This window comes from Eschscholzia californica, unplaced genomic scaffold (assembly GCF_041429995.1).
Source record: "Eschscholzia californica isolate CP2 unplaced genomic scaffold, dmEscCali1.0.p SCAF_3, whole genome shotgun sequence".
NCBI lineage: Eukaryota > Viridiplantae > Streptophyta > Magnoliopsida > Ranunculales > Papaveraceae > Eschscholzia > Eschscholzia californica.
Window position 1 is genome coordinate 16,456,886 of NW_028238420.1, and position 17,281 is coordinate 16,474,166.

At 36.8% G+C, this 17,281-nt stretch overlaps 1 protein-coding gene across 1 annotated transcript; it reads left to right on the top strand.

The window, feature by feature from the left end:
- The first annotated feature begins 7,874 nt into the window (after positions 1 to 7,874).
- On the top strand, positions 7,875 to 14,465 carry LOC147548721 (C2 domain-containing protein At1g53590-like). Its single transcript, XM_086670305.1, has 11 exons — positions 7,875 to 8,407; positions 8,659 to 8,733; positions 9,820 to 9,963; positions 10,360 to 10,455; positions 10,541 to 10,672; positions 11,367 to 11,519; positions 11,623 to 11,664; positions 11,767 to 11,815; positions 12,876 to 12,968; positions 13,036 to 13,219; positions 13,411 to 14,465. The coding sequence occupies exons 1-11, from the start codon at positions 8,294 to 8,296 to the stop codon at positions 14,249 to 14,251; spliced, it is 1,923 nt and encodes a 640-aa protein (XP_086526431.1). The 5' UTR covers positions 7,875 to 8,293; the 3' UTR covers positions 14,252 to 14,465.
- Positions 14,466 to 17,281: the final 2,816 nt, after the last annotated feature.

Sequence of the window (17,281 nt, forward strand, 5' to 3'; positions counted from 1 at the left end):
TTCGAAAATCTACCGGATAAAACATTTTTAGTCCATGTCATATTTAGACCCTTATGAATTTTTTGAAATATCGAATTTTGTGGGTATATTCACTGCAAACCCTCACGAGACAAAACTCGTCCTCTTGGGCAACCTAGAGGTTTAACGGCTTGTTGCACGGGCTAAGTGCAATCGTGATTCCCTACGAATATGGTGAATTGAGTTTAGTTGTATTTTCTGTTTTGCTCGAGGACTAGCAATATCTAAGTTTGGGGATATTTGATGAGACAAGAAAATGTCTCATCTGAATCTCTTAACTCGGGCTAGTTAGTCCAATTCGAGCGGTTACTCTGATAAATTACGTGTTTCTTTTGTCCAGGTGTCTTTTACAGAATTGAACGCGAAAAACGGACAAAATCGAAGAAAGACACACTTGAGGGCATTTTGGTCATTTGGAGTTTATGGTATTCTAGAAATTTTAGTGCTCGAATGAAATGTAGAGTCGAAGACGAATCCGTAGGTGAAAACGGGATTCAAATCGGAGTACGGACTAGCAATTTAGGCGAAGTCAAAGATTAAAGTCAAAGACAGTTGACCAATGTTTAGAAAAAGCACCACGTGACAAGTGTCGCTGATCAGGGGTGCGATATCCTAGCACGCGGTATTCTCTCGTGCAAATCTATACCGAATTTGGTTTTCTTTGTTGGGCAAGATCAAGTACATCGGACGGTCCAGATCAATACCGGGATGCCTTCGGTCAATATTGGTGTGTCAGGGGACCGATGTCTTGGTTCTGAATGAGGCATTATCAAGTGTGTTGCACGTGCGAATTTCAGTACTCCGCGTGCTATCTGACGGTTCCTGCTGCACACGGATCTGCAAGAACCATCCGAGGGCTGATGTAACTTCTCCCGGTAGTCCCTGTTCCAGCGTATCTCCTTTTCTAGGTCTGGCCAGCAAAGAACCAACTAAGCAGCACTGGATTGGCTATTTTCACGGATTTCGATTGGGTTATTACCCAAATCTGAATTGATTTTTTCTCTCTCATACTCTCATCTCTATCTTCTCAAATAGGTTTTGAAAGATAACTTAACACAAATAAAGAGAGGTATATTTTGGTATCTCTAACCAGAGAAAGAATGAACGTGAGATAGAGAGGGACTTGTTTGAAAGAGATTTTAGAGATCAAGAGAGATGGAAGGATACTCTAAAATCAGAAATAATACTGATTTAGAGAGAGGTGTTCGGTTGGAACTCGGTTGGCTTTAATATTCTCTCACACATTAGAATCATTGATCTTCTCTTTCTAGGGCAATTAAATTGGGAGATAAAAGAAGAGATTGAGGAGAGAGTTGAAAACAGAAAGATATTATTGTTGGAAATAAAAAATAGAGGGAATCCGGTTTTCTCCCTCTCTTTATAAAAACAGAGTAGGCATGGAATGAAAAGGATCTGATCTTTGAGGCAGTAAAACAAGAAGGTTGCCCTCTGATCATCTTCTCCCTCTTAGGGCTTTATTGAATCTTTCGAAAGAGGAAGAAGTAGAACAGAGAGAGTTATCATCATCATCTTCATCCCCTTCTTTTTCTGTTCTTATTTTTGTTTTGTGAGAGAACAGAGATTGAATATATAGAAAGAATGGGAGAGATTGAGTGAAACAGAGATTGAAAGAGAGAGTGATTTGTAGAGAGAGAAATTACAGAGAAAGAGAAGAAATAAACAGTGTTCAATCTTCTTCTTCTTCTTTTTTCTAATTGGATTGATTTTTGTTCTTCTTACTTTACAGTTTCTATTAGTGAGAAATAGAAAACAGAAAGAGTGAGAAGAGAAAGAGAGATTTCAGAAAGTTAGAGAGATAATTCAAGTGGGGAAGACGAGAAAATCCGTGGGAAAATAATTTTCCCATAAAGAAATTGTTTCTAAGAAGACGAGAAAATCGCGTTCCCTTAGGGCGCGTTTGGCTGCCAGACGGGAAAATCAGAAGGAAACCATTTCCAGCAAGAGAAAAAAAAAAGTCTGTTTTCTTCCCTTTTTACCTCTTACTTTATTCTCATTGATTTAATATCATTTTCCATGAGTCACTAATTTTTCCATATAGGGTTTAGATGAAGTCTATAGGTAGAATTTTATCGATTCGATTTATATGCGAGTCAATTGAATTTTAGATTAAATCTTTAGATACTTTAAAGTCTTTATTGTTTTTAACGATAACACCTTCCGGATTTTAGAACATTCATGCTGTAGAATCCGAGTAAAACAAAGAACTTAGTTGACTAAGGCAAATAGATCAACTTTAAGATTGTCACGTGGATGGATTCGAAAACCCTAGGTTTTCCCCATTTGAGTTCATTTTCATTTATGTTATTTTATTTTAATATTTTATTCATTTTATTTTAAAACCAAAACTAAATCATTCAAAAAATCACACTACTTCTAAGTTTTAGAATAGGTTTCACTTAGTCCCTGTGGATCGACCCGGTCTTACCGGAATTATCACTTGAAGCCCGTGCACTTGTGGGTGGTGACCTATTTAGGAAACTTTCTAGGCCCATCATACATCGCGAGAGCCCCTACTCTATTATTGGGTTCTACAAAGTAACTCACATAATTTTTACTAAGTTTAAGATGCTTATTAATGGTAAGAGATTTATTTTTCGTCTCTGCCAGGAAGATTATGTCAGGTTGCTTCTGGGTGATAAGGCGGTTAAGATGTTTCTTAGTGAGGTAAGTAGAAATGCCTTGCACATTCCAGCTTAGAATGGAGGGCCCTGGCTTAGGGGTCGGGCTAAGTGACATGGGGGGCCTACAGAAGAAAATTACCGGGCCTCGAAAAAGCCTAAAATCTCACTGTAAATTGCAAGAAAGGGATTATGGGCCCGAGTTCAAACAGGAGGGTGCTTGCGGACTCTAGAGGCCCACCAACGAGAGCGACTACCTCTAAGGACACACACTAAGGAAGAAGGGCCCACATGATCAAATTCTATAGGCACTCAATCCCAAAATAGCTCGATTGAACTAGAGTTTATTGAACTGGTTGTACCCAAGAAAATAAATTTCCTTCCACACAGGAAACTAAGAGAGACAGAGATGCAGGAAGAGAAGAGCAAGAGCTAGACCCATAGAAAGAAAAAACAAAGGAACAGAAGATACTATAGTTCAAAGCTTTCACCTGCACCAAGAAAAGGGAAGAACAATAGATAATTACTAGAACCAGATAACTACACAACTATCTTATATTAGTTGGGTAATGATGAGTTCGTTGGAACTCAATTATTTGTCTTCAAATTTCGTGTGTTAGTCGCTAAGTTTGGAGAAATTAGTTGTGTTAAATAGTTTTTTGCAGGATACTCTCAAAAATACAAAGAAGTTACTAATTACAAGAAGGTGATGGAGATATCTATTAAGATATGTGTCCTGGTACTTATAAAAGATGATGCTGGTGAAAAGAATGGTTTGTTTAGGGTTCGTTTTTGCAGTCAGGCAATTTGTTAGAGGCATGAAAAAGATAACCAAATTCACATGGACTTGATGTGTAAATAGCTTACCCATGTGGTGGCTACTGTTAATGAGTTTGAGCTGGTAAAAAACAAAGAAAGAAAAGAAAGTGGGACGGCCACTTTTAATAGATTAAATGGGTATCCAACTTGAGTTTTCAATTTTGGTTGTTTGGGATGTGGGTCCCATGAGATACTTAATAGTTTGATCAACTGATTTGATAACTACACAAGGGATTTTTTTGGATTCATTAGAATCTAGAAATACATGAGGAGTTGGATTAGGATGAAATATCTTGCCGTAAAAGAAACTGGTTTGAAACCCTAATGCCCTATCTATATATATAACAGTAGCCATATTGAACCGGGGGAGCAGAGAGAGGCAACTAAGAAAACAGAGAAGAAAGTAATTTTTACTTTCTCAGAGATAAAGTGAAGAGAACAGCAAGTACAACTTTGGAAGTGGACGGAGATCAACACCGAAACATCATATGGGTGAAATCTTATTCTTTTTCTTTAATTTAACTACTTTCATCGTTGTAATGGAGTGCTAAACTCTTCACCTAGAGTGAAAGATGAAGCCACAAATATGAATAAAATTGTGTTTAGTCTCAATGATTCTCTTGATTGTGTTTTGCTATAAGAAAATATTAAACTCTTTTTAGTTTTTCTTTTGATGTATTTTTCATTATCTATTCTTCCGATTTGATATATCATATTTAGGTTTGAATCTTTAATGATTTATGCTTATTAGTTGATAGATAATAGTTAAGTCATCATTGTTTCGCTAAATTGAGTTTAAACTTTTATATGATTATGTGCTTTTGAAACTACATATTATCCGATATTTGAATGCAAGTGGTATATAAAATATTGAGTTATAAAATAGATAGAGAATTATGAATGGTTAGATATTACTTTTATGAATATTTATGGTGGATTCCAAACTCTAGGTTTTTTTTTCATTGATTTTCTCTCAATCATTTATTATTTTCAATTGTTATTTAATTTTATCATCAAAACTGAATCTCAAAGTTACTTATTCACTAGTTTAGGATTAAAAATAGGTTCAACTTGTCTTCGTGGGATCGACCCGTACTTGCTAGGTCTACACTACATAGACCCGTGCACTTGCGGATTTATTATAAAATACGGATTTATTTTAGCCTATTATTTAGGTTAGTATAAATACGCATTAGGTAATAAGAAAAGAACAGTTTCTACTATTAACTTTTAACATCACCGTACCAGGAGCTCAAACCTAACTGGATTCCAGAGCTCCTAATTTAAAAAAAAAGACTAACCTAACAAGCAAACATACATTGTACTAAGACATATATAAGCCAACAAAATGAAGACGACGCTAAGAGGGATTAATCGACTGTATTTGGTTGTTCATACACCACATCTTCCTTGACATTGTCCGATTGACAGGGCGAGGCTAGCAATGAATCTGCGAACTTGTGGCGTTTCCTTTCCTCAAGGCTATCGATAGATTCTGAAGGGGGGATGTACCCGATATGAGAGAGATGACTAAACCGACCTAAAGAATTAGAATTGCTCCTGGGACGCCAACCTATTTGCTTACCACAAACTAATGAGCTGCTACCTTTTTTCATTTCCCTTTTCTTGTTTGACAATTGTTGAAACTGGTCGTGCTCCTCTACTTTGACTTCAATTAGTTCATCTACTTCCTTCCTATTTCCTTTTGGTTGAAATAGAATATGGGGAGGAGTAGGAGTGGGGTGGACCATAGGGGATTGAATGATTGAAATGGCCCAATTCTGTGAAGGTAAAGTGAGGAGAAGTGACAACCATAGGGGTAGCTACCTGATTAGCCTTTTGACTTGATGCATAAGATGAAGGGATGCTCCACTATTCTACAGACGTGACATATAGCTTTAGGGAACTTGAGATAGCTGAAGTTAACATGTTTACCTCCATCCGAGAAGATCGAGTTGAGTGTGGCTAGCAGAGGTGTACGAACATCGTACATAAAATGAATACGGATTAACGGGTTGGTAACCATGCTGAAATTCCAAGGTTGAATTTGTAGAATATAGCCCATACAAGAGAAGATTATATCAAGATCATGTCTATTTTGTATAGACGAAGGAAGCCCGGCGAGACTGCACCACATAGGTTCGTATATAAGCTCAAGTATGACATCATTTAGGGGAAAGTCCACTTCTTGAATCACCACCATTAAACCTCTAATAATCCAAGGGAGACCTCGGTTGATTTCATTCATCACTATCAAGTTACGAGGTTTGATCAAGAAGTGATTAGGACTAAAAGGAGCTGAAGTGATGTTGCATTCTCTGAAGAATCCTGATTGTGCGAATAAATGCTTCCTGATGAATGCAATACCGAATTCATATGAGCAGCATGGGCGAGCAACGAAACCAGTATCTATTTCCTGTAACTCCTTATTCTCTGAGGACTTAGGGTAAGAGATAGAGAGAATACCATAGTCGGATAAGTTGAGTTGGATCGACTTTTGATTTGTTATGGAGTCAATGAGGTGGTATGTGGATGGGGTCGACATGAACAGAAGGGAAGAATGGAAGAAACAGAGGTAAGGGTTGCGGTTCTTAACAAGGATGAAGAATATAAATCCACCAGCTAACCACAGAGTTAATAGCATGAAGTCTAAGGGCGAAACCATTGGTGATCCCTCGAGATGATTGCCAAAGCAACCGATACATGGTATCAAAAGAATGAGGCTATAATGATGTTATAGGGAAAGATGAAAGCCTTCAAAGTCCGCCACTTGTAACTCAGGCAGACACTAACCATTTGCAGAATATAAGGGTTAACCAACACCGGTTAGGATGCGCATGCAAAGGAGGAGGGAGATGAACAGCCTTACAGATATTAGTTATGACACATGGTGATTAATGTGAAAAACAAGTAAAAAGTTAGGTATAATTAGCTAAGAATTTAAAAGATATTGCCCTTGATCTTCGTTTTGTCCGTTTATCCACTCGCTCGTTTTCAAGGTCACCTTCCTTGCACTCATCTGTGTAAATGTCCTTTTGTTGTTTAGTGGTTGTATCTCTCTTGATTGTTGGCCTAATGATTAATTGTTTGTTCGTGTGATAGTTATTGGTAAATGTGAGGTGAGAAAGGTTATTGCATGTGTGATTGGAGGTAGAGAAATGGAGGATTGGGCGATGCCTTTTGCTGTTCTAGGGTTTGATGTGGGAAAAAGGAAAGGAAGGGGACGATCGCCTGTTGAAGTATACAAGTAAGCTTCTACACTTGATAAATGAATATGAATGAAAAGTTTACATTTCTTGATAAATAAATATGAATGAAAAGTTTGCACTTCTTGATCTACACATTTACTTATTTTTATTTTTTCACAATGCTTTTGATTTTCCGTCGGTAGGATGAGTATCAACCATAAAAATACAAAATCGAATGCATTTTTTCGATTTAGTTCATATGGATTCAGCATCATCTTGCTGACGAAAACTGAGAGTTACATATTACTCTTAGTTTTCCTTCGGTAGGATGAGTACTGACGTCCAAACATTAAAATCAAATGCATCTTTATGAATTAGTTCATACAGCGTTGGTAATCCTCTTGCCGATGTAAAACGGAGAGCTACCCATATTAAATATTGCTCTTAATTTTTTTCGTCGGCAAAATGAGCACAGACAACTGAACATCTAAATCAGATGGATCTTTCCAATTAATTTAATCAAATAGCTTATGTAATCGTCTTACCAACGAAAATGTTCTTTTACCAAAATATGTATGTATATGAAGAGTGAGTGTATGAGGGTAAAAACGGGTACGAATAGTGAGTGCGAGTAACTGTGGTTGTGGCCGATAAAGAACCATTAACATATAAAAAAATTCCAAGCAAATAATGGTTTTACAGAAAAGAAGATCTCCAAAAAGCTCATATTTTCTCCTCAAAAGAGCAACAGTGTCTCCTACTTTTATGAGCCAAAAGTTAGAAAAACTGATGGAACCCGTAATGGACGAAGGAAGGAGGGAAAAGGATTATTTCTGTTTTGGCCCGCCCTCAATTTGTGACCAACTAGTCGTTTTGACCCTCAATTTGTGACCGTCTGGTCGTTTTGGCTTCCACAAGTGTCAAACAGTACGTTTTGGCTCCAAAAGTCTTTTTTTTTTTGGCACTTTTGTAAAAGTATCTTTTTGACATTCTTGTAAAGTTTGGTTTGTTCATTTATTCACCCCAAATCTAAATCTTTGTTTCTCATTACCCCATTCTACATCATCAATTCCATTCCTCCCCCTTTAGGATCGTTGACAGAAACTTGTCGGTCGGCAACCTTCTCCGACGACCTTCAACCATTTTCACAAGAATGTGACAAATATACTTTACAAACAATATTAGGTGGTAGGACCCAAAAAACCAACTTGTCTACAAGTTGGTCAGAGACTGGCTGCTAAAACGCAAATAACCCCAAAAAAAATAGGGCTAATCTATTCCATTTCCAACCTAACCACTATGTCCCACGTCAGCCGTAACATAATTCCAATGACGACTCGTAAGTCGTAACTGGTTTCACTTTCATTTTTGTAATGCTTTACCCTCCAAAACGACGCCACCTCCTGATTTCTTCCTTTTCTCAAATTCCTCCTGTCTGAAAAATCCCCAACTCTCATTTCCATTATTCCCGGATGATCTAAGTAAAATTCAGAAGATTACTAAACGAAAAAGTTGAAGATTTGGTGATCTACTATACTTTGGTTTTTCTTTGAATCTGGGTTGGGTTGACTTTCTCTTTTGGATTTAATTGATCACTTTTTCACTGTTGATGTTGGGAAGAAGAATGCGATGGATTCAATTATACTTCATATCTCTATTGTCCTTGCTTTGATTTGGATACTTAATTGTTTCAATTATTGTCACTCAATTGTCTACTTCCTATCCTTAATTTATATTTATCAGGTAACTATTACACTTAATTTGTTGTTTTCTTACTGAAATTTATGATCTGTAAATACCCTCAAAATGAATTTCAATTATATGACTTTTAACATATTTGATCATGATGTTAGAACTTAGAAGTCATTTAGGAGATGGGTTTGGTAAAAAATTTGATTCTTGTATATTGTGTATTTGATTGAAACTGTTCTCAATTTTGAGTTGAATTTTTTGTTTGATACTCTAATTGGGTTTGCTTTTACTTTTTCGTAAAGATCCATGAGGGGTGTAATCTGCGGTTGCGAAGGAAATTACAGCATGAGGAAAGAAAAGAAGCAAACGGGCGCAGGGTAAGTACCCTTTCTGCTTAAGCTACTGGTTTGAACTAGATAGAAATTGTGAGAATAGTTCCATATGGGAGAAGGGAGAAGGGTGAACTAGTAACGAAAAATATAATGTTCAGGTCCTCTCCGCTCATTGCCAATTGGTTTTGAGTTGGATGACCACAAACTTAGAGCATCTCCAATTCAACACTCAACAAAAACTCAACTAATCCAATGTGTCAAGTATGAATTGAGATTCTCTTTCATAGTTGGCACTATTGACATCCTCAATTCAAAATACTTCTCCAATGCAACACTCAAAAAAACTCAACATTCACTTTAGATTTACTCTTGTTTCTTATTTTAATGTATAAAATGATGATGTGGACAGTGGACCAATTCAGATACAACAATAAATGTTGAGATACTAAAAAAAAAACTCAACAATTGAGTTTTCTTCTGAGTATCTCAATATTTATTGTTGCCACATCATATTGAGATTCTAGTTGAGTGTTGCATTGAAGAGTGTTTTTTGTTAAAAACTCAAGTAATCCTATGTGTCAAATTGAGTTTTTCAAGTTGAGTGTTGCATTGAAGATGCTCTTAACATGGTATCAGAGTTAGCCCACACGTAGTAAGCTTAAAAGCCTCACGTGCTCCACGTCACTCGAAAAAAAAACACGTATTTGGCTTAAAGAAAGCCACACGTGAGGGGGCGTGTGAGAATAGTCTCACATGGTAGAAAAGCGATTATGCAACCAAGAATATAATGTCTACGTCCTCTCCACTCATTGCCAATTGCTTTTGAGTTCGATGACCACAAACTTAACAGAAACTACAACATGTTTACTCTGGCGCTTCTTATTAGCAGTTTGAGCTTTTTAAGCTACTCGTTTGAATTAGATAGAATGATAGAAATGTCAAAATAGGTCATTGGTTCATGTCTATTAGAAGGATCATGCTATTGTTGAAGGGGAGTCTTACTTAATCTGGTTTACTTCCCATTAGAGATCAACATAAGTATGATACACATCTATGCACTTGTGTGAAAAATGAAGAGTTATATCAATTACTTATGAACAATCTCACTTGACTTCTTGATATTTCTTTCAGCCACTTGCTGATGTCGAAACAGTTAAATGGCTGAATGATGCGGTTGAGAAGGTGTGGCCCATATGCATGGAACATATTGTGTCACAGAAAATCCTGCTCCCAATTATACCGTGGTTCTTGGAGAAGTACAAACCGTGGACTGCAGTATGTCTTATTTGAATAGTTTGTAATGCAAGCTCTTTCTTGAAATTATGATAGTTATGATACAGAATGCCTTCTCTCTTTCTTTAATGTAATTCATTGTCGAGTGAGGACTATCGTATATGTGAGAATCTTAAATCTTCGATTAGAATAATGACTTGATTATGATTCTATGAGGGAGTTAGAGTTTCCACTCCTTACCAAATACATACTTTTTGACTTTTTGAGCACGCAAATATGTAATGACTTAAATCAGCCATTGGTAGTCATATACTCGTATTGGCCGATTAAGATTTTTTCGTACATGAAAATTATTGATATCTACTTCAAATTTTTATGGTTTTTATCTATACCGCATTTGTTTAAGGAAGCTTGATAATCTGGGTTTGATACTCGCAGAAGAAAGTAATGGTTCAACAACTGTACTTGGGTAGAAACCCTCCGACCTTTACACACATGAGGGTTCTTCGTCAATCTTCAGAAGACGACGACTTGGTATGTAACAGTGACCTAGTTAAGCCCCTTCTTATCAATGAAAGCTTATCCAGATCTGACATGGTTCATGATTGCCTTTTTCCAGGTTTTGGAGTTGGGAATGAGTTTTCTCACTGCTGAGGATATGAGTACAATAATTGATGTGAAACTAAGAAGGAGATTGGGGTTCGGAATGTGGGCAAAACTTCATATGACAGGCATGCATGTCGAAGGAAAGGTAGGATACTAAGATTGTCCTACTATCATCGTATGATAGAACCGCTGCATGCAAACTGAAAACTAGGTAGCACCAAAAGTAAATAGAGCTTCAAAAGCTCGAAGTTATGCGTACTTTATGAAAGCTTCACAAAAAACATAATATTATCTGAATGCCATGCCTCTAGACTCTGAAGATTCACCAGTAATGAAGTATAAGTAGCAAAATGTTAATGCATCATTTTTCTTATGAAGGCCGACCTCACCTTTTGTATTAGAGCTTGTTTACATAACCTAACTTTTTAAGCATATATGTCAGTATCATACTATGCAAGATGCGACTAAATTTGGATCAAAGACTTTTAGGGCCTCTCGTGACAGTTGAAATGAAAATGCGAAGCCTGCTATAATGATATATGTAGATAATTCCACGCTATCTTTAACACTATAATGTTAGTTATTGGCTTGTTCTTTTCTTTCCCATAATGAACAAACGTAAATATAGGTTTTTTTGTTGTATAGTTTTGTAGCTTGTTTCGTTCTGCCTTAAGATCAGTATTGTCTAAGGTACAGCTTATTTAGTACTAGGTACTTACAAGTGGCAGAAGAAAGCAGAGATTGAGTTATACTAGTGAAGTGACAGAGAAACTAAATAAATTGGACGTCTTGAATTCTATTTTGTTAACTTTAACCTTTCACAGTTTTCTCGGCCGTAGGTCTTGGTGGGGATAAAGTTTCTTCATGAATTTCCATACCTTGGGAGTTTGCGTATCTGCTTTGTTGAACCACCCTATTTTCAGATGACAGTGAAACCTATTTTTAGCCATGGACTTGATGTTACTGAACTCCCTGGGATTGCAGGATGGATGGTAAGCCTATGTGAATTTTTTACCTAGTCGATATGTTGATCCACCTCTCTTTTATCCTTTGAGGCAGTCTAGCATGTACTTAATATTTTGTTATTTTAAACAGGATAAACTTCTGGCAATTGTGTTTGAGAAAACGCTTGTTGAGGTTAGTTCTAATTAGCCGTGCCCTTTACCATAGTGACTTGTGTTTTATGAGAGCAACAATTTTGTGGTAATCTTCACCTGATATAATTTATTTGTCTTGCAGCCTAATATGCTGGTTGTTGATGTAGAGAAATTTACCTCAGGAACAACAGGTAAATAATGAAAGTAAAAAGATTTAGAAAAGCAGAGGAAACGGGCAGGGGTTGTTGAAATGAAGTCAATCAACAAGAAACTTAGGTTAGGTGTAGGTAATTCCCATATGCAACTATTTCTTGCTTAGGCCTCTGCCAAGAAGTAGGTTATACCTCAGATTGTTCCGTCAGACTAGTCCAACTACTAGCATTAACCTACTGACTTGCGATGCGTTTTTTTAGGCGAGTAAACTTCAGGGAGAGTTCGGGCTTAAGGAAGTAGAAATTAGTTACACGTTAATTGGTTTAGAATACAGGAGGAAGGTCTAAGTGATAGCTGGAAATGTGTAACTGTAATAAAACCGTTCAAATCTCAAATATTAAATTGCTCTAATCAGATGTCTCCAGATATTCTGACTGACGACAACATGCATATGAATATATTTGTGGTTACTGAGAGATAATTCCGTTTTATTTGGTCCCAGATGTTTCCATGATTCGATCTCATCTTCTGGAAACATGAATAAATTTAAGTTTAGGATAGTTTCTTGTGGCTGGGAGATAATTCCGCTTCCGTAGTGAATTTTACCTCCTCTCTGCTCAGTGAAAAGCTTACAGAGTATTATAAAAATCATTATTGTAGACATGTTTGTAAATCATCTAAGGAAAGATGATACATAACTAGTATAATTTTAGGTCCCCAAGATGAAGAACCCTTTAGCCAAAAGAATCATTGCAGTTCAAACCTGTTTCTTACCTTGAAGGAAACATGATTCATAATAGTATACTCTTACTTTTCCAACATGAAGAACTCTTTAGCTAAAAACCTAAAAGTGGTAGTTTCAATTTATAGTTCTACACCAATAGATGGGGTGCTAGGTTTGCACTATGGATGTGGGAATCCAGATTATTGTGGTCTGCGTCGTATATATTCTATATGGGTAGATGATCTACATGAGCTTTTGGTATAACGAGACCTTGGTACACAGTCAAAGAGAAAGTGGAAAAATAAAATGCTGTGATCAATTTATGACGGGCTCTTGGTAACTTACGATTTCAGGTTTTTCCCTTTTTTTCGCAGGAAACTGGTTTTCTGTGGACGAAAAGGAACCTATTGCGTATGCTAAAATTGTAATTGTTGAAGGCGCTGACATGCAACCCTCAGATTCAAATGGTTGGTTTCTGAAGTACGACTTTCACCAATTTTACAAGAGCTAGGATTAACTTATGCTATCTTGCAGGATTAGCTGATCCTTATGTAAAAGGACAACTTGGCCCTTACAGATTCCGAACAAAGACTCAGAAGAGGACGTTATCTCCTAAATGGGTAGAGGAATTCAAAATCCCTATCTGTACATGGGACTCACCTAATTTGCTGACTCTGGAAGTTTGTGACAAGGATCATTTCCGTGATGATTCTCTTGGGTCTGCCTCTTACTCTAACGAAACAAATAAATTTATTTTCTAGGTTAGATGTAATCTAGTTTGGGTCGTCAATTCTTCTCATAGTTTGTTAGATTCAAGAGAAGCATTTCGAGTTTATGCTTACAAAGAACAACACTTTACATTAAACCATTTATTAGGGGGCTAATATTCACATTTGATATATTGAACAGGGATTGTTCGCTTAACATTTCCGACTATAGGGCAACGCAGAGGCATGACGTGTGGTTACCCCTTCAAAATATTAAAATGGGAAGGTTACATCTTGCAGTAACTGTTTTTGGTGTCTGTGAGAATGCACCATCAGACAAGGAAGTAACTACAAATATTGCAGGTGAAGTTGCAGAAGAAGCCCCAGATTCAAGTATATCTTTAGTGAAAGATAAAAAGTTGGAAGACAAATTTGAACCAATATATTTTGAAGGTCAAAACAAAGCCGGGATTCATAACCCGGGAATTGAAGTTCCCCAGATAGCGGAGCCTAGAAAACGGAAGAGTATGCTATCTAAGATTAAAATACACAAAGATGGCAACTTCTCCCCTGATATCTCAGCATCACCTAGACTCCAAAATAGTAACAACAACTGTAGTGATGAAAATGCGAACGCAAAAGGGTCAAAGTCAATCCTCGCAGTTCAGAGAGGCATAACAAAGGTCGCGTTAGCTTTTGATAAGCTTCACAGACACGAAGATTCTAAAATCAGCCCTCGTGTTTCTTCCTCACACGACAATATTTGTGGGGTTTCCGATGGGTTTAAAACTGACAAGGAGAGTTTAAATACAGGTAAAAATGAAGCAGCAAGTCAACACAGGGGAAATGCGAAAGCCATTGCGAAGAGCATGCTGAAACGTGTTCTTTCTCCTAAAGGGTTGAAAGTACCAAAGGACGACTCAGGATCATCATGTAGTGAGATAGAATTTAGTCAGAAATCAGGTTCATCCAGCGAAGATTCTCTAACCTCACCAAGGCTATTTACACCTGCTGTTACTAGTGGTAAGGTAACTCATTTTTAGAGAACTCATCCATTCGAATAACAAGATGGATCCCTGTATGAAATTTACAAGCAGACAAAAAATAGAAACTTTAATGCAGAAGATGGCCTTGCGAAAATAGGAATACTTTGTACATGTAATTTTTTTCATAGACGTGGAGTTCTTGGAATGATTTTATGGTTCTGTTGAACTAAATAAAAATATAGAAATGACATAAGTCTCACCTTCTACTAAACGGAGTGGTCGCGAGTGTGCCATTGTCAGATCCAACACGTAAAAAAGGTACATAAAAACAAGTATAAAAACGATATAATTTTGTTTCCAAGTGTACAACAGGAAAAACTGCACGCTATCGTTGTGCCTTTCTAATGAAATATCATCTTATTTAGTCGACAGGCCAACTGAGCGATTTCAAAATAAATAAAAAACGAAAAAGAGGAAGATGGTAATGGATGGAGTATATGCAGTTGGCGGTGCTTCATGGTGAAGGATTAAGTGTTAAAATTATGTTTGAAAAGGAAAAACTTGAGAAACTAGGGCGAAATAAGGGTAGTTAAACTAGCAGCATCTCCAATGAAGATTCTCTTTTTTAAGTGGCAATATAGAGATACTATAAATTTTTTATTTCTCCAATTGAGATTTCTAAAAGAAAAATGATATTCGACCCCGGTACCATTACTGTTTCGCTTTACCTCTTAGGTGACCGTCTCGATGACGTGTCACAAAGTCAAGCCAATTTTTAAAACAACAATGGACGAGTGGCAATTCAATAATTAATATTCCCGCCAAAGAGAACTCTTTCGGCCATTTAATTAACTAGGTTACTACTTCTCTTTTATTTTTCAATAAGTTCTTCCAAACTCTACATCCAATGGGTGTGATGAAATTTAAAATTTCACATACTTCAATAAATGTATAACCCCTCCATTTATTTTGTATGTTAAATTTCGAGTTGATAATCTTCATTTTTACTGTTGTTCATTTTATCTAACAAACAACTCTTTTTCTTCAACAAAAAGATCATTCTTCACCAAATCCTACTAAGAGGGTTCTTCTTAACCAAAGGTTTGTGTTTAATCTTCCTTTTTTTTATGAAAGGTGTTTAATCCTACTTGTTTGTTAGTTTTTTAGTAAAATATTTCTAGTTTATAAAAATGTTTGTTGGTTTTTTTTTTACCTACGTGCTAAGTCTATCCCAGTAGGTAGTATATTCTTTTACATTTAGGTGCTGTTTGTTTTTTTTATTTGTGTCTGAATCTGAATTTGCTGAAACTGAATTGTCTGAATTAAATTTGCTGAATCTGAATTGACATAATTCTTTGGCAAGTTGGATGTTTGTTTTCTCATCTGAATCATAACATCTGAATTAAAAAAATTGACTTTTATACCCCTATTTGAATTTTGGAAAAGAAAACAAACAAACCCCTAACATCCCTCTCCCTCATAAAAAGAAAACCCTAAATACAATAAAAACTTTGAACTTTTCCTCTCTAGCAGTCCGTCTCTCTCTTCTCTCACTCTTCGGCGAGAACTCCCTCTCTCCGTCAAGATCTTTCTCTCTCAGGCTGTGGTGAGATTTGTCTCCCTCTTTTTCTCTCTCAGTTTCTCCAAAGAACGTTCAATCCCTCTGTCTCTCTCGATTCCTCCGTCAATGAAGATCCGGCGAGATCTATCCCTCTTTCTCTTTCTCTTTCTCTTTCTCTTTCTCTCTCTAATTGAAGATATAACAGTTTCCGATTTCTATATCTCTTTCTTTGCCGAAGATGGGCAGAGTTAAACCCTCGCCAGATCTGGCGAGGGTTCCGTCTTTTTCTCTGTATTTTGTGGTGTTGTGAGGGTGGTTGTTCTATAGTGATGGTGGCTGTCTGGATTGTGATGGATTTTCGTGGGTTGTAGTGGTGGTTTTTGGATGGTCGCGGTGGTTTTTTGCCGGTGTTGGTGGTGGTTTCTTGCCGGTGTTGGTAGTGGTTTTTTGCCGGTGGTGGTGGTGATTTTGTTGGTGGTGCTGGTGGTGGTGGTAAAATTGTAGACAGAATTCACGGGGGTGAAAGTGTCATTTAACAAATTTCAGATGTTGAGACAATGTTTCAGTCTTGTTTTTAAGTCTGAAATTTATGGACTCTTTTTCAGCCAATTCAGACCATAATCTTAATCAGCTAAACTTTCAGATGTTTCTAAATTTGAAAACAAACATCTGAAATCTGAATTGGAAGCCAATTCAGATTTCAGATTTGAAAATAATAAAAAACAAACAGCACCTTAGTTATATAAATTTTGGGTTCCTAGTCCAAAAATCTACACCTAAAACACACATTTAGTCCACCCTAATATTAATATAAAATTTTAAGTCAAAATAATAATTATAATGGATATTTAGTCCAAATTTACCCATCTCTACAGAAAAAACAGATCTCTACAAATGAAAAATTGAAATGTCAAATGTTTAATTTTGTTATCTTATGTTTGCCTTGTATTGACATCTAACACGTCTAGATAAATATAACCAAGACAAGTCATAGAGAGTCATTGTGGAACAACTGAACTGGTAACTACTTAGAGGTCATGTGTGGGGGCCTACAAAATAACGTATCCGGTCTTTTAACATTATAGCACAAGTCAAATCTTCGTGGCCCCATAAAACAAAAATGAAACTGAAGGTCGCCTTGGGGACTTAAACCCGCAACCTTCGTATTACTAAGCATGAATTAAACCCGCAACCTTCGTATTACTAAGCATGAATCAAATCAACGGAGCTAACCTGCGTTCTTGTATTCTTACGGCTTTCTCAGCTTTATATTGTTTACTTGTTAAAAAAATCAGAAAAAAGGGGCCTTAGGGGGAGGGGTGTCGATGCCACCGCACTGCTCGCACCCCCTTACCCACGCCCCTGCCCTTGCACCCCATGGATCCTTCCCTGATAAAGGGGAACTTGTGTTTGGGATAAAGTTGCAAATGTCTGATGAGTCAAGGCCAACTTGAGGACAAGTAGATATGAGAATTACACGTAGAAAAGCTTTAGCAATAATTTATTATACTTTTAGGTCTGGATAA

Coding starts and splice junctions, on each gene's coding strand:
- LOC147548721 (XM_086670305.1), top strand. CDS start 8,294: ATGGATTCAATTATACTTCATATCTCTATTGTCCTTGCTTTGATTTGG. Junction 8,734..9,819: donor AAGAAGCAAACGGGCGCAGG/GTAAGTACCCTT, acceptor TATTTCTTTCAG/CCACTTGCTGATGTCGAAAC. Junction 10,456..10,540: donor CTTCAGAAGACGACGACTTG/GTATGTAACAGT, acceptor GCCTTTTTCCAG/GTTTTGGAGTTGGGAATGAG.